The sequence below is a fragment of the Linepithema humile genome, chromosome 6 (genome assembly GCF_040581485.1).
Source record: "Linepithema humile isolate Giens D197 chromosome 6, Lhum_UNIL_v1.0, whole genome shotgun sequence".
Classification (NCBI taxonomy): domain Eukaryota; kingdom Metazoa; phylum Arthropoda; class Insecta; order Hymenoptera; family Formicidae; genus Linepithema; species Linepithema humile.
The window spans coordinates 26431869-26455564 of NC_090133.1; the positions used below are offsets into that span (position 1 = coordinate 26431869).

General features: G+C 46.0%; 1 protein-coding gene across 1 annotated transcript in view; it reads left to right on the forward strand.

The window, feature by feature from the left end:
• da (daughterless) overlaps positions 1-23696 on the forward strand; it is a 110669-nt gene that overhangs the window by 78918 nt on the left and 8055 nt on the right. The window contains 9 exon segments of the mRNA XM_067357633.1: positions 13874-13952; positions 16839-16972; positions 19396-19680; positions 19922-20080; positions 20874-20933; positions 21491-21634; positions 21729-21846; positions 23187-23340; positions 23597-23686. Coding sequence (XP_067213734.1) covers positions 13874-13952; positions 16839-16972; positions 19396-19680; positions 19922-20080; positions 20874-20933; positions 21491-21634; positions 21729-21846; positions 23187-23340; positions 23597-23686 — 1223 coding nt within the window.

Genomic DNA, 23696 nt, shown 5'->3' on the forward strand with positions numbered 1-23696 from the left:
GGGACAAGCACACTTGCTCTGTGTATCGTCTGGTGGAGGGGTGTGCTGGACCCCAGCCTCCTCCGTGCCGTGGCGTGTAGCCTATGAGTCGCGTAACACAAAACCAGTCGTCTCTCTACTGGCTAACCAGCTGGCCGTTGCCTTCTAATCCTCTTTCTCGCCCTCTGTTTTTCTCTCTCTCTCTCTCTGTCGATTGTTTCCGCCGCCGGGACATTTCGCGTGCGTGTAACATGGTAATCGCTATTTGTGGATATTCCGCGTGGCTAGTAGAAACATCTACGATGTGCGAGCGGTGCGACGGGCCGATCGGATGAGAGGACGCTGCACCGCGAATCGTTGTGTGTTTGTGGCAAAGAGTCGTGCATGACACTGCGTGATGCAATTGCGTTCGTGTCGATGCGAGTTCGCGTATTACGGTAGTGGCCCGTGAAAGTGTCGGCGAAGCCGTGTGTGTGTGTGTGTGTGTGTGTGTGTGTGTGCGCGCGCGTGTAAACATGGCCGGTGCGTTTTGTAAAAATAATTTCTTTGTGTCGCGTCGCGATTCAATGACGCTCGATTTTAATGACGCCCTCGCTCCATTTACACAGAAATTTAATTAAAGATTTTTATGTCCAACGCTGTGAATATAAGTGTGATTTGTTTTATAAATATAGCCGCGTTATCGGCGACTGTCACAGTATTGAACGTGTCAGCGGTAGCAATATCGCCGTTCAACGATGAGTTCTCTCGCTTCATCGAATCGCCGAGAACTCCGTCTTCGGAGCGTTTTTCGAGGCGCGAAATCAAAGGCGATTTTTCCACCGCGAAACTCGAGCGTTTCGCGCCGCAACTTTCACTGGTGATTAACGATTATCGCGGTGGCGGTATTCGCGAACTAAAGAGTGCAACGAAACGTTCCGCCGATTCGATCCGCAATAATTACCGATCGTTCCCGCGGCAATCTGCGATCGGGCGATTCGCGCGAGCGAGTTCTCGGGTTTCGCTAAACGTTCATTCGTCGCCTAAAGCATCTGTGGTCGCGTGATAAATAGCGTCGCTCCGCCACGCTCTCGACGCAAGGTCGTTCCGTCGCTACGATTACTATTTGGATGGTGACAGAATCCGCGCGATCGCCAAGCCAAATCGGATTGTGCCAGCCGAGTGAAAATTTGACTCGCGAATATTGGAAGACGTTCAAAAGTATCCGAGTCGGAATACGCAGTGTCGATCGAGGAATCGCGGCGGCAAGATCGCGGCTTGGAAGGACTATGCGCGACGATATCGGATCGGATCCGTGTCAAGGCGGGTGAGCGGTGCGCGATTAGTGGTGAATTGTCAAACGTATTGCCACGATAACCATCTGCAATTAATTTCATCTCCCATTTCACTTAGCGCCGAGAAATTCTGCTCGTCAAAAAATATTCAACGATAGCAAGGACAAGGACTGCGCAATAACGAACACATGGATATTTCTGACTGATTTATGAGATTCTGCAATTCTATACTTTGTGAGGATAACAATTAAGACGTCAAGAACAAATTAGCGATAAAAGCGCTACATTCCTGTTGTTCGGTAATTTAATAGGCGCGTTCGATATCGAGGCATGTTGAGCGTCGGCGAAAAAAAAACCGAACATAATAATTCGTCGAAATTAATTTAATTCGAGCGGAGTCGAGATGGATCGGAGTTTTAAGAACAACGCGGATTTCAAGATGAATCAGCAGAACTTCAAGCTGAGCGACTTCGGGATCGACGTGAAATCCAGTCACGAATCGAAGACCGTCGGTCAGAGCAGTCAGTGCAAGGTTCGGCGTGGTGCCCACGGCGTCAGCCAGCGGTATGTTCGCACGGAGAGCGTGCAGCAGGTTCCGATAAACAGCTCTGGTCGACTCGCGAGCGGCTCGAACTTGCTGCAGGTCGCGTGTAATCGTTCCCGCGCCAACTCGTGCAACTCGCTGATGACGTCCAGTGTCAACCAGCACGGGAGCAGTTCGAATCAGCTTGGGCAGATGCAGAACGCGCCTGCGTCCGACCGATTTCAGACGTCCAGCCCGAGTAATCTATCCGGAACTGGCTCGATCATGCAACTTGGCTCGTCGCCCAGTTATTGGAAACAATACGGGGGGCAGGAAAGCGGGGTAAATACACGAAAGGAATCGAGGAAAGCACACACCGCGATACGAGACAGCGTACACTGCACGAATTCTCGATGAAGTCACGAACAATGTGATGGACGAGAAAATTTTTGCAACTTGATTATCTTATCTTTTTTTTTATTAAGATGTTTTTATTCTTTAATTTTTAGTTACTAAAATAGGCCACAGAGTTTAACTGTGCGAATAGTTTATGGATTGGACAGCGTGTGTCGGCGCACATTAATCAAATAGCAACGCGGTGGCTAAGACGCGTTAATTATCGTCAACGATAAATTTCGAGAATTTCTATCAGTTTCCGGCGAGGCATATGTCCGAGATGTGTCCGGTGTGTATTCAGGAATTCCTTTACCCGTAAATCCTGCTGCAAAACGGGTGTCTTGCAGCGGGACATCAAGTGCGTTTGTTGCACTTCATGTCCCCGCAAGTCCGCGTGAAATTTGCCACTCGACCCCGACGTAAACAATGCGTTCACACAGTTCGAACATCTGTTACTGGCGAAAAACCCTCGATCCCGAAGGGCACTGATTTAGCACTCGTACGTGACTTCGGCCTGAATTGCGCATTTTACTATACTCTAGATCCCGTTACAAAATTGAGCGTAATTTTTCAAATTTTCTAGTGCCCTCAAAATAAACGGCGACTTCTTGAAAATTGCAGGGTCGGGAAGGGGGGGGGGGAGCGGAACGGCCCTTTGTCCCGGTCGTTGCAACGGGAAGTGCCCCTCGAGGTTTAGCCTCGACCTAGCCTCGAGCACCGTGGCTCCCGTATCTAATGTTTGTCTCTCTCCACGTGGAGTTGTATTCATGGCGCGTTTCGCTTGCAAAGCTAATTAGTATGTGCCGCTGCGCCGCGTATTAGGCGGTGGTCACAGTTGCATACGAAAGACGCACGAAGGGGAACGTCGCATCCACCGTCGCCACCTGCGAAAGAATATTTCCGCGGAATTCCGAGAATTTTCCGCCCCTCATCCTCTCCTGTCGATATCCTGTTCGGCATGTTTATCTTTCGCTTACGTTTACGTGAGCTTACGTTCACTTTTTTTCCGCGGATAAGTAATCTCGAGGAAGAAATGATTTTCTGATCGAGAAAGCTATTAGAAAGTTCCGCGTTGAGGGGAAAAAAAATTCAGAACAAATCGGAGAATCAATCGGCGGGATGAATCTGATTGCGCTCTCGATCGTGTTCGTAGGTTGACATTCGTCGTCGATAGATAATTAAAAATTCTTTCTACAATCGAGAGGGACGACGTATCGTCGCGGTGGAGCGTCCGGTTAATTTACTGTAAGCGGATACAGCCCGTTATCGCGATTCAATCATAACTCATCAGGCGTATGTATCTTGTCTCTCTCTCTCTCTCTCAATTAATGGGAATTAATTGATCACAGCGCCAGTTAATGCTTGCAGGTGTATTACGACGACGAGAGTTACAAATAAATAGGAGCGGCTCTCTCTCTTTCTCTCTCTCTCTCTCTCTCTCTCTCTCTCTCTCTCTCTCTCTCTCTCTCGGCCGTAAAAGCGCTCTGGTGCGCATCGTCGGCGGGACAATTATATTAATTAAATCGCAAGTTCGTTAAAGTGCCTGCGATATCTTTGTGCGCATCGTAGATGCATTCTGCTTATCTTATGTCGACGTTGAGATTTATGACTGCGTGTCGCATTTAAATAATTATGACTTGCGAAATAAGAAGATATGAAATATCTTAAAATAATTTCAACATCTTTAGCGAGAAAAGTTTAAGAAAATTTCTTTTGCGAATTTATACTTTTAGATTAAAGAATTGCATAATTATGTCAAATAGAATGATCTTTCTCTGAGATTTATTCCTCAGAACTTTGATAATAATTTATAGAATTCTGACACTTTTCTAAAGACTTAGAGCTTCTAAAACATTTCGAAAAGAGTTCTGGCGATTGAAAATTGAGGTCTGCTCCATTTTACTCTTAGGTTCTCCTTTTATGATCGCTAAAATTTTAATGTTGAATTTTTTATCATGTAGCATGTTTGCAAGATTAAACCATTAATCGAAACCATTAGCGGTGGAGCAAAAATAAAACTTAGAAGACAAAAGGTAATTGCAAGTTTGCAGTGAAGTTAAATATCGGTTAATTCCGAATATCGTGGAATGCTCGACGCGTTTGGAAGGTACGAAGGATTCGGTTTTAGCGAACGACAGAGGAGAGAAAGAGAGAGAGAGAACCTCAAGACTGGTTTTCGCGGTTAACGTCGGGCTTTTGCAGATTACCGTCTCGATAACTGTAATCGTAAAGCGCGCCATTACGGTAATCTTGGCCTCGTTCATGCGGATTTGCTTCTCGCCGTTGCATCGTTCCGACGAGCTTAAATTTTCACTCGTGCTTCTTAGATTTTGCACGGCAAAAGACGGTCGCGTGAATATTTTGCGACCCCCTATCGTAAATTTTTACAGCGTCGTAAACTTTTAGATTATTTAATAAGCGTGTCGCGAAGGGGAGTCCTCTGATGCGATTGCCGCGCTGCAGCCTTGAAGATATTGCCGCGTTCGCCCAAACATGGAAATACATCCCGCCATCTCGTTAACATACCGAAGATGCAATTATAATTACGAAATGTTTCGAGTGAATTGTCAGTTGCGGGAAAACGCCGACCAATTATCGCATAACCGGGCTGCGCGCTCTATCTCTTTTTCTCTTTCTCCGGAGAATGATACGAAGAACGATACGATGGTTTTACATCGTGTGCTCGCATTTTCCGCGGCTAAACAAGTCGATTCACATTCTCGAAAATCAATATATCGTGCGGTCTCGTGCACATTCGGAGCGTTTAAAATTTCAGCAAACAGGACTGCATCCATAATTTACTTTAAATATAATTGTACATAGAGTGAATTTGACAGTCAATGAAGTTAATACGCTCTTGCTCCGAGAAGTTAATCAGCCCCCGCTCTAATTTACCAAACAGTTGTAATAATATAATAGCGCAATTGCAATTATCCCGCTCCAAGTTTGACATTACTACGCTACTCGCAGTCACGCGAGAAATGCGAGCTTATCTCGTTGCAATTCGCGCCGGGGCAACATCTCCGTTGAATGGACGCGCGGATATAGACGGCTGTTCGGTATTCTCGACGCGGCGCGGCGCGGCGCGGCGCGGCGTGGGAGAGGAGGGTTCGTTCCTGTCGGCGTATCGACGGACGGAACTGCACGCCGTTTGTAATTCCGCGCAACGTCGTCTTTCATGCGGACTTAAATCACATTCTCGAGAGGTGACTCGGTTGCCCTCCCCCTCCTTTCGGCGACGCACACACTCGATATATTTTCTATCCGGTGGTGCGGGAGAACCGTCGAGCGTCGGAGTCTCTGGTGGTCGCGCGCGTCGAGTGAGGTCGATTCCGCGGATTTGATCCTTTTGCGGCGGTGTGACTTTACATGGACTCGAGTCGCATTCTCGCCGAGTGACTCGGCGCGCGGTGTAGCAGTCGAAGAGGGAAACCCTCCTCGCGTCCGCTCACGCTCGCTCGCTCGCCTGCTCTCATTGTCTCCGCAGCGAACTATTGTTCCTTGTATCGGCGAGTTCTTCTAGCGCGCCTTTGTTCCCGAAATTTGTAACAGAGCTGTTGCCGGATGCCATTGACGATTCGTGTATTAATAGTACATAATTACGCGCTTATAAAGGCTTATGCTGGCTCGACGATATATTTAGCGCCGCTCGAACAACAATCGGAATCGTAAATGCACTTTAAGAATGCTTCGAATACAAGCTCCATATCTCCGTGACGTTATGTTTGTCTGACGCAAATTTTCGCGATGTAAATTTTGGAGACAATCTTTTTTTTTGCGGCTTAACAGCACCCGATATTATTGATAAAACAATGTCAATATTTGCGCGATCAAAAATACTTGTATCCGATGTGACGAGAACTTTCTTCTTTCGCGACGAATTGCCGCAGAATTCGGTGATATTCGGTGTATCGATCACGAAGTAACGTCGCAGTGATAAATTATTAACCGGCACAAGTTGCGCGTCCACGAAGGGAGCCCGAAGGCGAAAAAACGCGTCTTACTAATCGTGAGACGTATGCAGACGTAGATAGCGTTTGTTCGTTAAAAAAACTATCACGTAGCGCATATCAGCCGGCTAATTGTTGATTATGCAGCCGTTTGTCTTGGTTCTCTCGTTCTCTTTCTCTCTTTCTCTCTCTCTCTCTCTCCCTCTCGGCGTGCATGCGTGTCGGTGGTACGCCTAATAAATAATGTAAACCGCCGCGGATCTCTAGTCTCTTTTCACGTGCTGCTGCCTGGCAGAGGAGGCATCCATACGGAATTACATATGCACACACCTGCCCTGTGTGTTATAACGTTGTAAACCGACGTGCCACCCCCGCACGCCGCGTCGGCGATCAGCGACGGTGTTGGTAACATTTGCGGAGGCGGGTCTCGGCCCGTCTCGTGTAAATGGCCTTAAGCCTCTTACGTCAGGTTTCCGCGGGTGGGTACCACTGATAATTAACAATTAGTGGGCACCAATTAAAACGGAGGCCCGTCCGGTCGACCAGTTACGCGTCCGTGAGGATCATCGGCCTGTTATGAGAGTTATATCTTCGAATCGAGCTCGTGATATTTGAAATCGCACGAAAGGAAAATTTAAGGCAAAATATTTTTTCTATGGAAAATTTCAAGATATCTGCGTGATAATTTTTTGCAGAATTTGTGGTTAATTTTATTTTAATATTTTGCGGCGGCATCATTATATTTAAACGGAATGCATTATTCTGTTTTAATCTTCAGGTTGTTTTATTTGTTTACTTTTTTCAGTTTTTTTATTTTTTTAAATCTGTGATTTTTGTCCAAAAAATATAATAAATTGTTTTCTCGTACATATATTCTTGTTGTTACAATTTGTGCGTGTCGAAAGCTTCACAATCACTTCTTAATTCGTGTATTGTTTTTCGATTCGATAGAAACCTCTTGATCACATTTTTCCTGTTTGCACAATTGGCCGGCCCGGCTCGATGACGACGACGCGTATCGCTTCCTCCCGTCGATTAATCCGAGAAAAAAATGGCGTTGGTTTCTAAATGAAGCCGCTTTGTCTCGGAGAAATTCGGGACAGCTCAGCGAAAATTACACGCGACTGCGCGTTTAGTCATCCGGCGATTATGGCGTGCCGAAGCGTAGCACATAAAAATATCCTCCTGCAAAAACCATGGACCGTGCAGACTGCTAACGTAACCGCACGACTAGAACATGGTGTCTTTTAACGTATTCCGCTGCGAGTATAAATCGTCGCAAAAATTTTCAAGAATAACACCGCGTCGCAATTTACGGACACGCTACCGTCTTCGTTGAATTCATAAAAAAAAAAATAAAAAAATAAAAATACTCATATAAAATGCACAAATAATATTATAGCTGGCGGAGGCGTCTTTTATCTCGATTGTCGTCAAATCGACGTGCATGGTCTCTCCTCGCGGTTAAAAGTAAATACGTCTTTTTAATACCGCGACGTCAGCACAACACTCGATCGGATGACGGATGAAATAACGCCCACTAAACAAATCTCAAATATTGCCGTCAAACCGTGTTTCGTCCAAGCTCTCGCGTCTCTCTCGGGTCGTTCCCTCGATGGTATCTCGATGTTCGCAGTGATACGATAAGTGCGATTCTATGAAATCGGAGCTTTCAGTAGATTCTTGCACCAGATGATTCGATATAACGCATCGTCACATAAATCTAATGATTCTGTATGTTTCAAACTTATCGCATGAATTCAAATTATTTTTTTATTATAAATAATTCTGAGTGAGAAATAAAATAAATAAAATTTAGGAAGCAGCAATTCTCACATTTCTATGATCAAAAAGAAATGATAACATGTAGAAAGTTTTTGTATGATTTAAGGGTATTAAGAACTTTTGTGTAAAATAATTATTTGTATAAATAAATGTAAGTTTTTCTTATTAACATAACGCAATTGATAGTTTTGCATAATTAGAGATGACGCGTTTAGTCTCTATGAAAATTATGCAAAAGATAATATCTTGGTATAAATGTAAGTGTTTGTTCGGTTTTCTCGGTTCGAAAAGAAGTTGTCTCAGTTCTTAACAGCCGTTCGCAGCCGGAAGTCGTCCTGTGTCAGTACACGCTTATTCCATCTACGGGTATTTCCTTTACAACCGCCCGGTTCTTTGCCATGGGAAACCATCGTGATCCCAGGGCACACGGGGTAGACTGTAAGGGACATAAATTTACAAAAAGAAGAGACAGTCATTACTGTAGCGTGCTAAATAGCTTTTATCGAGCCACGAAGTTCCCACATTTCTCCCTGCCGTCTTATGAGCCCCTATGCGTCGTCGCGAATTAAGATTTTGCGCAAGTACCCAGTACGCCGGCGGCGCAAGATGTTAGGGGAATAGCGCAATGCCATTAACCGACGTGCATAAATACGGCGCGCTGAATACGTTTTAAGAGTCGCCGCAAATAATTTGTTAAATTGTCGTATCGGATGTGCGAGTGTCGGGAATAAATTTGCCGTTTATTATTTTATTCCCGCCGTAAATGAAATCTCGCGGTTGACAAAATGATTTGTAACAATCGTGGTATCGGATAGTTAAAGCAATATGAGGGAAGCGGACGGAACGAATGGCGTAAGAAAATATTGAAGATAAACAAAAGTTCTCAGCCGGCGGCACATTATCGATTCGTTTGCCCGGCAACGAATGCCTCTTATCGCTCGGGACAAATTTCGTTTTGAATTGTTGCAGAAGTGTAAATTATTCTCTATTACTGATATCTCCGTGCGGCGTACTTCTGCGTGACGCCGACAATTTACGCGGGCATTACCAACACATTATATACACCGCGACGAGAGCCGCGTGCACGCTCGCGTGCGTTCGCGCGCGTGTTGTATGCGTAGAAGCGGGCGCGAGGCGCTGTCGAAATTATCTTGCCGTCATCTACGACACACGGGGGCCCATTAACTGCGGCGACCGTTGCGTCTATTCGTTTTTACAAACGCTTCGCCATCAATCCATTACGCCGACAAAGGAGAAAAAGCGGCGCGTAGCGTGGCGAATAAGCGGGCCGCGCGACCGATAAGACTTATCGGTTCGCCAATTACGGTTTGGATTTATTATCGCGGCGTCCGCTCGGACGTGAAATTATAAATCCGGTTTCTGCGCTCCCGAAAATTGGCGGCGATGCTGAAAATCGATCGATCGGTTCACGCGCGACGCTCTCATGACATCGTCCGCTGCGAGACGAGAGATCGCACGGCGATACGCCGGTACTCTTTATGGGAAGGCGGTGTAATAATGTTCCATGGGAGTTCTCAGGGTCCAACGGGTTCGATGGAAAAAAGGAGAAAAAAAATTCACCACTTCGTTAAATGAGGCACCTGGTTTCGTCTACTCGCTCCTCGACGGGCGAACGTCTCGTCATAGTAATTAATAAGGGGATAATCGACGATCCATTATCTCGTCGATAGTGACCCTCCGCCCTTTCCGTCTTCCTTCCCCTTTCTGTTCCTCTTTCCTCTGTATCGTCCCGTCTCGACCGCCCTTAAACTCATTTCCGCCCACGTGTACTTAATAACGGTTGTAAGGGAAGGGTGAGTGTAGAGAGAGAGAGAGAGAGAGAGAGAGAGAGAAAGAGAGAGAGAGAGAATAATCGCAGTCATCGGTTTCAGAGTTTTATGCGCACTTGTTACAATCGTTGCACGTCGAAACTATTCTTGACTTTTATTGGTTTGCCTTAAGAATTGCTATTAATTTTTTTTCTTACACTAATACCTTTTTTCCGGCGTGTAAAACGCAATGCCTTTCGCAGTTGCAAAGTAATGCGGTGATTGAATCAGTTTGCAAATCGTGGCAACGTTCAAGTACAGAGTTTAAACGCGGGCGTGAAGCGAGCGTACAGCCGAGTTGTGAATCACGATCATGGATGTAAAATCTCCGAGGCGTGTGTGTATGTGCGAGGGAATGGACGACGCGGTTGATCGAGAACGTGAGATGGCCATCACGTGCTCAATTTTCCGAAGGTTTCATAACATCCGTCTCGCAGGAGGGAGAGCGCGCCGCGCGCCGCCCTCCTGTCCTATTTCAGATCCTCGGAGGCTAATTTCCCTGACAGAGACATTTCCGTTCGGATTGGTCCGGTCCGGGTCCGCTCTCTCGCATCCCTGACGTCCCGCGCGCCTTTTTCCACCCCCTTTCCCACCCGTCCGCGCGTTGGGTCGTAAGGCGCGGGAAGAAGGGTGAACTAAATCAATGTAGGACATTTATATTGGCTGGAAATCGCTGACTCTCCATCGTGGGCCAACCGTGGACACCCCGACCGGGACATATTAAGATTTCTGATCCGCCGCGTCGACCGCGGCGACATTTTTATCATTGCGTGTTCCTTTCTTCCGCACACGTCCTGCCGCGAGGTGGAAATAAAACGTGAATTATTGTCCACGCGGTGTCTCCCGCGCGCACATGGTCCAGCCGATCTCGGTCCACGGCCCGCGGGTTAAAGTGGCCGTTACGGTTCTCGGTGAATAATTTAATGGTCCGTTTAGTGATGTCGGCTCGTGAATATCGAACGACGTCTTGCACGCGGCACGCTTAGTAAACATTTTTGCCCGATCGACCGAATTTCGCGTGGCTAATCGTGAGATTCGAGTGAATCTTTGAATGGAAGTTAAAATAAACGAAAATGGCGCTAGATAATTTAAATTTTTCGTTAATTAAAAAGACATTTTCATCGCGCATTCGTCTTTCGTTCGCCAATTAATATTAAATTTTTGAATGCTTAGCTTATTAGATTTGTTTATTTTAAATCCACCGCGATTCCATTTGCTCCAAGTTTTGGAACGAAGAGAAGAAAACGGAAGAGAGAAAATGTGAGAATACGAGTTTTGCCGCTGTCAAAGTATCGAGGTTGACCGCGATTGTCAAAGCAATTCATTTAAATTAATAGGTCCAGAGGCCGAGCTGTGCGCAGCTTATCACTCGATTACCACCGGTTTCAACCTCCCTTTCCCGGTCGGGAATGTTCTTATTTGTAAGGCCGTTATCGTCCAGCTTCGCCGATAAAACTCGATACTTTTATCGGACGGCGATTATTCCTCGCTTCTATCTCCACCAGATACATCGGACCAGCATTGCACGCTCTCGAAAACGATTCCATTTGTCACGCATACGTCAGCGATAGCGTTCTCGTTCCTCTCTCTATCTCCGACTCACTTTATTTCCCGTCGACGCAAGCGAAAAGACAAAAGCAGCGAGAAAGAGAGAGTGTACATTCGAGTACATTTCAAGCTCGCGCTGCGATCGAGATAAATCTCCACGAGCATTCCCGATCGACCGCTAATGCGATCGTTAGCGTATATACGCGAAGCTCCAATCGATCGGCGAATTCTCTCGGTTGAGCGTGCCACGACGAACGAAAGCTGCTCCGCTCGTACAACGCGCATTAGGAGCGGACTTATCGCGCGCTCTCTTCCATGCGGCAGTTCAGATATCCCGAGCCTTTAGATTCCTCCGCTGTCGCTTCTCGCGCGGAACCGCACGCGTCCGCACGATGCGCCGCGACGATTGGGTCGCGCGTCACTCCCACCTCGGGCATCGTCGCTGTCGATCGGCGCTGGTGGACGCGCGATACCGCGGTCGGCAGTCGCGCGTAGCCAGCCATATCGGTTGGTGTCGGTCTCGTCGCTTCGGACGCACGTTCTTCCCGCACGCGTCGGGGTCTCGCCGCGCGCGATTTCACTCGTTAACGTCTGTCCGAACTCGCACGTGGTGGTTCTGCCCGCGAACTATCGATCTGCCCGACGAGCAGTCCCGAGCGAGCGCGATACCCCGCGACGTTCTCCCGCGCGTAGACGGGACTCGCGCCAAAGTTTCCGTCGACGAAGTTGTACGATTCTTTCATGGCCCCGGGAAGGCGTTAAATTTCGGCCTGGCGCCCCATAGTCCTCGCGTTAGCGGGCGAAGTTTATTCTCCTTGCCCTCCCCGCAGCCGCTCCGCGAACGAGCGCAGCACTTTTCGGCGTGTTGGAGAAGCAGAACGAGAGAGAGAGAGAGACGGAGCGAGCGGAACGGGAGTGGAAGAGAGGCATCGCGGACCAAAGTTTTCGGCGCGGTGCAGGCGGATAAGGCAGAGCGGCACCGTGGAATATTTTAACATATATCACGACGAAATTGGGACGGGGGTATGGTGCGCGATAGTTGTCCTCCTCCTGTTCCCCTCCGATTCGCTTGCATCTCTTCTTCCGCCTCGTCATCTTCTCGTACGCGCGCAAGTCCTTTCGCTCGCCGCTCGATCGGCCGTGCGCTTTCGCGGCGATAGTATGTCGCTCTGTATGCTATGACCAGCGGTACGACGGAGTCGGTGTATCGTCGAATCAGCACCGCGCACACCCCCGCCGCCAACATGTTTGTCTATCCCACGGACTACGGCAACTATAAAATGGTAAATTTATCGAAAATGCGGAGCGCGCAAGGCTTCCTCGATCGCGTCCACGCGTTGACGCCGGAGCAATCGATGGACCCATTCACGTCCTGCGCACTCTATATGCAGCAGCTTCCTAAATATTTTTTTATCTCACAGAAGCTGCGCTCAGCACTTATTTAAACATAGAAACAAAGAGGAAGGAAGCTAAAAATAATTTGCAGATAAAGGCATGAGAATGTTCGGGACGCGGCTTACGGACAGCGCAATCCGTCTTTGATCGGCGAACTTTTGTCAACAGCGAATTCTTCCTCGTTTATATTAAGCTTGATGACTCTGACGGATGAGTGATTAAAATATATTGAATAATATTACGATAACATGTTTTTATTCTCGATTTGGAGCGCGACATCAAATTTTTATCGCAATTGAATCCGTGTTGCTGTTTATGTTTTGCGTCACGTTTTACATACGTATCTAATCTAGTTTTGTACGTGTCTCTGATCTTTAATCCCGGCAGCGTTAATTAATTCATCGACGCCTTACATACCGGCCTTGTCTCATTGACCTAAAACTTGAAGATTGGAGTACAATATCGCATTTTTTTTTTTAATGCAAGCAAAATTCTACTCCAAACGTGTAATACTTTATGAATAGAATCATGTTGTCTCGCGGCGCGGCAAACGTCATTAAGACCCGAGCCTTTTGTTCGTTTCTATGAAGATTGACGGCATTAATTGGATCGCGGAGGACGACCTAATCTTAGATTTTTATTGACGCTCGCGTTGCGCAAGAATAACCCCCGCGCGCATGTATATATGTAGCTGTTTAATGACTTCATACCGATTTTCTCTTCTCCGAGCGCGTTCCTCTCGCGTGTACATCGCTGAATTAATGACTGCTCCCTCCACGACGCCGCGACGTCGCTCGGTGTCGTAATAGTCGACCGGGTCTATCGTAAGATCGATGGAGACGCGCTACAATACAATACGCAAAGGTGTTGCAAGAGCGGAGACGCAACTTCGCGAATGTCTAATCAATAGCCGGTGGCGCGGAGTCGAGAATCGTCGCAATTACAGCGCAATTTTCGCGTTACACCAGAAATGAAACGCTGAAGCGCGAGCGGGTCGACGGAAAGGTTTACGGCTTGCAAAACGACGTGACGACGCGACGAAAATTATGTCCCTGGCGTTTCCGTTTTATACCGCAACAGTACACATGTGTATTTCACCGGAGGCCGTTTAGTCAATCGAATTTTAGGATTTTTTAAACTTACTTTTACATGTGGTATTTTTAATAACGAGCATTTGTTTATTCTTTGTTGCAGTATGGCTCGGATGAGTTCCAAGAGTCGCCGAGATACACATCGCCGAAAGGTGCCCTTTATGCTGACTCCTATTATATCGGTGAGTGAACATGAACTTTATTTACAAGGAAAGTTAAGACTTTAATAACTTTGAACATGGAAATGAAATTTTGCCGAATGAGTCATTATCGACGAGCACCCGAAAAAAGCAAGCACTGCGTTAATAGAGAGCGGAAATAGTGCGCTGAAAACAGGTTCGTTATCGATTGCTAATTTTATGAAAGTAATTATGACTTAGATTATTTACTTATATCTATTAATAATCAATAACGACGGTCGTGGATATAATTAAACGAGAGATAGTATATAATAGATACGATGCCTATGTAGTTCGATAGATCGATCGTTATCTGGAAATCAGCAGGCATCGGCATGGGCGCGTATATGTACACGTACGTATATATCATTTGGAAATCGCATAACGATCCGAATGGACGATAAAAGGGATTTTACGAGCGTACTAATATTCAACTGTTTAACGTTCGCTCGTAAAATTTGCCGCTCTGCCTGTCGCGCGTAAAAACAATAACAATCTCGTTATTTGTTCAAGCGACGGCGGCGGGGCGTCGAAGTTCGTCGCTGGATTTCGCGGATATATCCGAGCGCCTGCCGTCGGCAAAAAAATTCCACGGAGAACTTCGCCGACGAGATATTGCCAATAAAAGCAATTTTCCCGCGCTCGCTCCGACACCGGCCACTGCGAATCGCGCTACTTTGTTGTTGTAACGACACTTATTAAAGCGCTCGGCATCTCTTAGTATCGCTATTTTAATAATTTTCCGTTGCAAAAAGTCGCTTCTCTTTGATGTACGCGATATTTTCTCGCGCGATGCCCGCTAATATCGATTTATCGCTTCAAATTGATTTGAGCGCGAGATTTTTCGTGCCGTCGAAATAATTGTCGAATCGCTCTAAGTGGCCCATTAGTCGAAGCTGCCGCCTGCTTTCATAGGGGTGTAATTGCGGTTTACGGTTTACTTTGTAGATTATAACGGATCTATGAAAAATAATCGTCATCTCGCAACGCAGGTGCGGTGAATACCGTCACGCTTCGCGGATGTTCATCACAGGCGCTCAGAATTGTGCAGAAGAAACTCATCATCAGACACTGTGTTAAACAATTTTAAGAGTCAATTTTTAGAATTTTAAAACAGAACAAGTACGAAAATAATAATTAACAATAAAACAATTAATTACTTTATTTAAAAAAAAAATTATAAATTATATAAAGAAATAGAAATTAGCCGCAGAACGCAGGTTGTGATAAAAGAGTATCGCTAAATGTCGACTGAGAATGCAAGATAATGAAAAAATATGAAAAAAGAGAACTTTGAACGGTTCAATATACAAATATTTAAGATGATTTAGATCTATAATATCGACCAAGTTTCACCTCTCGGGCTCGTTATTGCGGATCACATGAGAAAAGTAGCAGTTTAAGTACGCTTTCGAAATACGTGTCGGCGCTCGTAGCACCCGGTAGCTGACCGGAATGGCTTATAAATGGGCGGCCACGGGCGGGGAGGGGGAGGTGGAAAAAGTTTTATCAGACATCGAACACCGGTAGTTGGTAGGAACGCCCGAGTAGTTTGGCTTAGTTTCCGTTTTCTCGTCGAGGAGCGCCCGGTACGGGAATTATATCAAGCAAAAGTATCAAGAAATACGTTCCCGAAGCTTATTGCTGTTGTTTTCAACTGAAATAATGGTCCGCGCGTTCCCGGGGTGTACCGCGTCTATTGGTCCTTATACCGGGTGTGTGTGCGCCACCGCAAACGACGCAGCGACCGAGTGAGATGTTAGGAAGCGCGAAATTTCGACTTGGCGCAAGTCCAGCGAAGTTGTATCATATCGCGGACTTGTTCTCGAAATAATTACTGCGCAAGGAATGACATTGCTACTTGATTAGGAAGTTTGGCGCGCCGCGTCCCCGGGAGCGGAGCGTCGTGTTAATCGACTGAAATTGTACAAATATTTTAAAGTGCAAGGTGTTCCTGACGAGTGGGAAACTCGGTTAAACGTCGCGACAATGCATTTTAACTCGATTTCGACGCCCATTATCCAGGCACGTGCGCGACATTCTCCGCTCACTGAACGCCACGTGCAGTACTATTTGTTGTTTCCCGCTCCAATGACGTAGAAAGTGCACGGCTAGTTGACGGGACTCTATCGGCATTCTGTAGTGCAGTAATTTCATTATATCGAACGAGAAAGTTTTCACAAAATTGGCAAACGATAAAATAAAAAATAAAAAAGAAAAATAAACATCTTCAATAATGTATCACAAAATATATATGAGCTTCTCAGAAGCCAAACTTATCAATTCCACTGTTTGTAAATTTCTTAACTTTATCAGAGCACGTAATTGGAACGAATGTTTATCAATTTTCTTATTTTTTATTTCAGAGAACATAACATTTATGCGTGCTACACAAATATTGGCAATAAGAGAAACTAGTTATTAAATTTGTGTAAAAACTTAAAGTATTTCTTTATAATGATTAACTTTTTAATATCAGATTAACATTTCAGACCAATTTTTTTTTTTGTTTAAAATATAAATATTTTATTAACGCATCGCGGTAATAAAAATATAAATTCTAAAATTCTAGACTCATCAAATGTTACGATAGAAGATTCTAAAGCTCGAAAATGAGTAAAATGTACACTTTAATATTCCACTTCTTTGTTTAAAATATAAGATTTCAATGCATCGTAGCGAAGAAGAAATGTAAATTTTTCAAATTGCTAAGCCTGCCAAGATAAAGTTGGCTTCCGAAAGGCTCATATAATTGCTAGGATATTTTGGATCTGCTCGCAAAAAATGGATGCTTAATTTTGAATGCATCGATTATGTAGATCTCAGATATTCAACCCGACGATCGGATGACACATGATTGATCGAAACGGTGTTTTTCTCTTGTTGCAGATGGTAATACGGCGGGAACCGGTGCTGCTGACTGGACGGGTAGCGGCGGTGGTGTCCAGCCGCCATACAGCGGCTACGCACCCCCTCACCTGGCGCAGCCAGCTTACCCCATGCACCTACCCCATGACCCCATGGTAAGTGATTCTTTCCGCCTGCCTCTTATCTACTTTCCTGTCTCTCACCGTCCCGACCATTTCTCCTCTTCGCGATCGAGTCCGAAAAAACGATCAATCACGCGTGCGACTCGGCTACTGGTTCCTTCGGAGCCCGTGAAAACGACGACGCTGCGGGAACTTGGTAATTGACACACGAGAGATATTCCGACGCCCGAATCCTCCGTCGTTGAACACGCGAGAGTCCGACGGGGAAGTCGGACAGATTAAAACCTAAGCGAGCGACTCCCTAATCTCGCAGCCCCGAAAGATCGATGCGTCCCTCGAGCAGTGTGTTCTCTTCGCTGCGAAAGTTTACAAGGGTCGAGAAACTTGGAAGCGCGCGTGGCATCATCGGCGGGTGTGTCGGATAAAAATTTGATCGACGATAAAAGATTGATCGCGATCCGGAAGACTCGAATTTTCTCGAGTCTCTACTTTATCGCAAACTTCCTCATATTCGCGATTAACCGACTGGGCTGGAGTATTTTCGCTGTCGCGAACTTTTATTCGGTCGATCGTATGGCCGCGTATGGCGAAGCGAACGGAGGCGGTTGTTTGAAATGCACTCTTCTCGGACGGACGGACGGAGATTCCGAGACGCGAGATTCCGGAGCGCGCCCGTCCGAAAACATCCCTTTGCAAATACGCAAACTTTTCGGAGATTTATCGCGCCGTTGATGGCTTTCTGCGAAACGTGATAAATTCCGATCGCAGCGTGAAATCCCCGCCACCGGGGGTCTCGTCGATTTACTCTCGAGCGCTCTCGAGAACGTTGCCGCGCTCCTCTTCTCGCCCATTCCCGGTCATTACTCTCCGACTTACCGACGTTGACTCTAATCCTCTTCGTCAACCGTGATCCGGCGGACCAGCTGGTGAACTCTTCCGGCTGTCTTATTTCGGACCACCCGGTTGACAGTCGCGCGAAGAGAGGCGCGTTCTCTCTCTCTTCATCACTTCGCCATGGTTGAGAGACACTGTTGACAGTGCTCCGCGTAGCCGGAGTAACGTCAAATGACTCACTGGGCGTCTATATATAACCGCCGACCCTCCCGCTACTCCGTGTTTCTAGTCAAGTGCAGCCTTCGTTTGATTTACGCCGTTCATGGTTACCACGAAATCCTCCTCTTCGTGGCACCTCGTACCGGTCTCTCTCCCGACGACGGCCTCTTTCTCTTTGAGACGACGAGAGGAGGTTTCTGTTGCCGGCGTGTGACGTCGCGATCGTCCGATGCCTTCGACGGGCTGTCGCTAATAGCTAAGAATCGCAAACGTCTTTCGCTGACGTCTTATTTTTACTTAACATTCGAGAAAACATCTCGGTTATATACAATAGATTGACTGTAAACTTCCTGCGCGCTCCCGGACCGTAAAGTCCGACTTTTAACGATGGTAAGACAAACCATTTTATTATCGTTAGCTACAGTGAGGTCTTCCGACCTCTGTAATATGACAAGAAACGTCGTAAAGCCGCTGCACGATTTAGGACGAGCGCGCCCAAGAAGAATGGCAGTCAGGCGTCGTCACGAGGTAAGATTTCTTTCGGTCACTGAGACGTTAAACATTTACGATCTTTTCGTTTAATGATCCATCTTCCGAGAAGCGTGGGGGAAGAATCCCCCCGCTGATGTCTCTAGTTTTTCTGTATATCTGTCGACGACTCCGAAATGTCGCGCGACGCTGTGCCCGCTTCATAAAAGCGTCGATTAAAGGCGATGTTTTACTCGCCGCGCGGACGCCTCCCCGTAGGCGTCTCCCGGCCACTTTAATTTGTTGATAAATACACTACGCACCATGGAGCCCACGGCGGTGGCTTAAAATTAGACTTTTACGAGCGATTTCAGTAGGTGCAAGAGAGCGCCTATCCCCGGCGTATCCGATATCAAAGGTAGCCGATGCGATCCATTATGACCGGAGAGAAACTTGCGTTTTAAGAAACTGTACAAATCGTCCGCAGTCGCGCGACTTGAGGTTCTCGTAACGGGAATGTTTATCGTTTGTAGTTACGTAAGATAAATCAATCGACATTTTTCGTGCTCGTTCGCTCACACGTTCCCGAGAAGACATTCTATCCGAAACCCATCAAGATCCCGAACACCTTACAAATCCTCTTCACCAGCCTACGGAGACGAAACTGACGAAGATAAAAAAAAAACCTATGCTACACAAATGTTACGTGAAATAAATCAGTACGTCGATGTCGTATCTGCATGTTTCACAAGTCGGCTGTACCAAGTTCCTTCGATCCTACGATAGAACGTAGTGTAGAGGACAGATTCAGTTATACAAAGCCGCACAAGTTTGGCAATTAGCATTGAAGACACAAGCATGCGTTCCCACGACTTCGGCCCGGGACCGTTACCACAAGAACCACGCATCGAACCATTCGCGCTTGGCGGTTTCAGGCATTCTCGGCGATGTCGCCGAACGGCGAACCTCCAGCGCCGATTCTGGGCTCAGCGGTGACCAGTGCGGCCTCTCTGCCGCCGATGTCGACATTCCGGGGTAGTGCCGCGGTCGCGGCGAACAGCGGCACAGGGGCGCCGTCCCCGGCATCGTTGCAATATACCCATAGTCCTGGTGCACCGACGACCGCGCCCTCCGCGCCCAACGCAGCGCCCACGACGAACCAGCAATCTACTACGGAGGACACACTCGGCAAAACCCTCGCATCCGTCGTAAGCACACGAGTATGTGTTTCACGTTGTGAAATTTTGCAATTAACGAATCAAAGGCGTAATTAATGAAGAGACATCGAGCAAAAGACGTAAAGTAAATGAATGTAAATTGAGCAAACTCGGAGAAAACTTTGATGTTGAAGCACTCGCATTCTACCACATGCAATCTTTCAAACGTTGATCGCAACGTTAGAATTACGAAAGATATACGCACTTGAATATTTGAATATCCCCATTGCGCCATTTTTCCCAGATCTATCCCACGGACCAATCAGTATCCAGTTATAGCAGTAATCCATCTACACCCGTCAGTTCGCCACCACCTTTAACCGGCTCGGCGCCGGGCTGGGCACCTGGAGCCGCGCCAGTGTCTCCGCATTTTACAGCGGACCCTAATCGCGGTATCCACATGGTATGTATCAAAGCATCATTTGAATACACATTAATCCGAAGTTTCCAAGCACAAACGTAAACAGTCGCAGAATCTTTTCAATGTTCGCCTCTTTTCTCATTATTTTTATCTTGCCGATTTGTAAAATGTATTGAAATGAAATTTTACAATTTTTAATAAACGCATATATATAGAATGTTAATTAGCGATACCGTTGAAAGGTTTCTGTGACGCGTGTTACATTCACGCTGCGTTCAGTTTTGGCCGCTTTAGAAACACGCAACAGGACAACATTTTGACGAGTGCGTCAGGCACATTTTTCAATAATATTTTGCTACATGTCCACACTAATGCGACAGATAGACAATACTGTCGATAGGGCACATACGATTTTTATTTTTTCCCGAGGGGGAGGCGGAGGAATCGACAATAGAAATCATATCGATGTAAGACTGAAAAAAATAAGAAAAAGAAATTATAAGGATATTTAACTTTGTTATGTAAAATTTAACTCTTATTATAGAAAAAAATTGCAGTCGTTCTTTTTGTACATAATCATGTAGCACCAAACTTGCACAAAAGCATGATCGCGTTGCACTGAAAAATCACCGTTTGTGTGCTTATCTTACGAACGACTACTTATTCGTATCCTCCTCCCCCCTGTATGTAAAAATTTCACATTAAGTTCATCGCCCCTCCCGTTCATTTGACACATTTTCGTTCATTTCGCCCTGTTTGTTGTGAACCTTGTGTTGACTTGGTTGTTTCTTCTTTTTTTTTTGGTTTTGTTGTTGCGTTGGTGTTGTGTGTGAAGCCGGCGCCTGAACAGCAGAGGCTAGACGATGCCATCGGCTATCTTCGCGAACACGCTGAGGTGAGGAATGCCGAATTTCAGTTCTTTTTTTTTCTTCCCCTTTTTATTCATTCACTTTCTTTCATGTTCTCTTACGCATGTTGTCTTTACGCCGAGATCACGAATCAGATATAAAACATGTTTATTGCACTTTTTGGTGGATTACGCTTTCCGTTAATAACGATTATATATTGTGCATACGTTACACACAATTTATAATCATAGCTTGAATTTCTATTAACACAATCGCGTCTCGATCAGCCGGCGTTACAAACCGCATTCGATTTTCTAATCGCAGTCTAATCCTGTCGAGCCGACTTCTTTTCATCACTTTTTTCATTACCTCTTCAATCAGCGGAATTAACTGTTTTTCTATCGCGGAATAACTGACAAGTGTAAAAGGAACTTTCTACTTCAATCTTTTTCCTCGAAACTCTTTTAAAGTAAAGTTTAAGAATCGAATAAAAATTATTTCGTAATTTGTATTCTCCAAGTATGTCGAAACAGACATCAGACGCGTCTTTAAAACAAACAGCGGTGTGTAATCGAGTCGAATTTTCGGTATTCTGTTGGTACAGGGGGCACGGATGGAGGAGCGACTAGACGATGCCATAAACGTTTTGAGAAATCACGCCGAGAGTCAAGTGGCCCTTCATCTCGCCCCGGTCGGTCCACACGGCGGGATATACTCTCATACCTCACCACCGCAGTTGGATCATTTGGTAAGAATTCCGACAATCACGAGGGAATATTGACACATATTGAATAGGATCTCTTCCCGACATTTCGCAATACGCTCAATACTTTATTTTTCAGGCGAGTCCACATCCTGCGGTAACGGTAACGCAACCTCAGGGTTCCTACCCCGGTCTTACGCCCACGCCTGACACAGACGGTTCAATTAAAATCGAAAGGTTACCTGTGACGAATGCCAGTAAGTTGAAACCTCGAGAAATGACATTCCCAATTCATATATAATTTACAACGTAGAAAAAAAAAAAAAAATTAATCTCCCGGTTTTAATAGTAAAAAAATTTTCCTTTTCCAAACCATTCTTATTCTCGCGTTGAAATTTTTTTATAAGAAAAATATCGGTAAATTATAATTGCAGCGTTATCTGAATCGCGCTATTCTATTCTCGCGCCACCGCATCATCGAGCAATCACTTTTTCCATGAGAATTGCGAACGAGAGGAAAGAGGAAAGGAGTTCCCAGGTGTTCCACCGCGGACTCGTGGGCCGAATAAGGAAATATTAGATAAATCACGCGAAGTCTTTGCTGTCCAGCGGTCGTGCCTGCATTATTCCCGCGCGAGTGTGTTTGGTTATCTCGTTCCTCGTTTCTCTTTCCACCTCGTTGCGTCTGTTTCCTCCAACCTTTTACCATTAGAATCGTTATGCCGACGGAGAACATTCGGAATCCTTTTACTACGGATTAGGAGATCCGCCGTTAGCCGGCCGAAAGAATGCCGGGCATTCTTGCGGATTTGGAAACTATTTATGCGCGTTGTATCGCATGAATAAATGAAAATTCATTAAATCTCACGTGAGATAATTTCCGTGAAAAAATATCGTATTGGAAACGAAATAACTCGAATACTTTAGCACCGGGAAGTACGTTAGATCGCGTAAATATTTGCAGCGCGAACATTCCGTTCGTAGTCCGGGTTTTGGCGCGGCGCATCAAAATAAAACCAATCGCGCATTTTTGCACACAATCGCGCGTCTGATTTATCTTTCGCAGGAATTTTTAAACGGCCGCACTCGCGCGCGGCATACGTGAGTTAGTACTCTCGCGAAACGTGGCGAATTGTCAGGCGGGAGAGCGTTTAAGGAGATCGGCTGAATCAGAGTTGAGCGAAATCCCGTAAAACGCTCCTTCCTGCTCCTAATTGGACGTTTTTCACGGTTTCGTGACTAAGCTGCCCGCCCAAAGCTCGGGAATAATCAAAGATCGTGTTCGCCGTCTTTGGCGAAGGTCGGCCGCATTCATTCTTTCTTCGCTTCCGGATAAGGCTGTCTCGTTTTTCTTTTCTTCAATCGCATCAGATAATCAGTGACGATATTTGAATGAAGCTGGCGTCACAATGTACTTTTAATTTGTCGAGAAATGTTTTGATATTATAATTCATCGACAATATCGCTTCCAGAATTATGAAAATGCTTTCACACTCGGATCGATACGAATTCGATTTAATTTTTTTCTATTTTGCAAATTATATATGACAATGCAATAGATGTGGAAACTTTACGCAGCAATCTTAATAATGAACAGAATACATCCCCCTAGAAAAGAGGAAAGATCCGCCCGACAGTAGCGGGGGCGAAACAAAGCCGTCGAGCAGCGAACTCGCAGCGGCCGGAGTGATCGGCGCTGCTACGGTCAATTCGACGTCACAAGGAAAGGGAACGAAGCGATCGCGCAGATAGTAAGTATCTGGACATATTTTTTGAAACGATTGGCGATGCTAAGTCTCATACGGATTTAGCGCGCAACTCTGATAAAGATATGTAACTACAGTCATTCGATACGCGTATGAACTGTTTTTCGCTCCAACTGTCAAGGGCAGTAGAATGCTCGATTTATTGATTTGAAAATTGATTTGAACGAATTAACTTGAAACGTTTGCAATCGACATTCGAAAATTTATTCCCGAACTAACTTGCTTTGTCTTTGAACAACCGTTGTTCGAGCGCTGACGAGGACTGCGACGATCCCGGCACCAAAGCGGTGCGCGAAAAAGAACGTCGACAGGCCAACAACGTGCGTGAAAGGTTAGTGAAC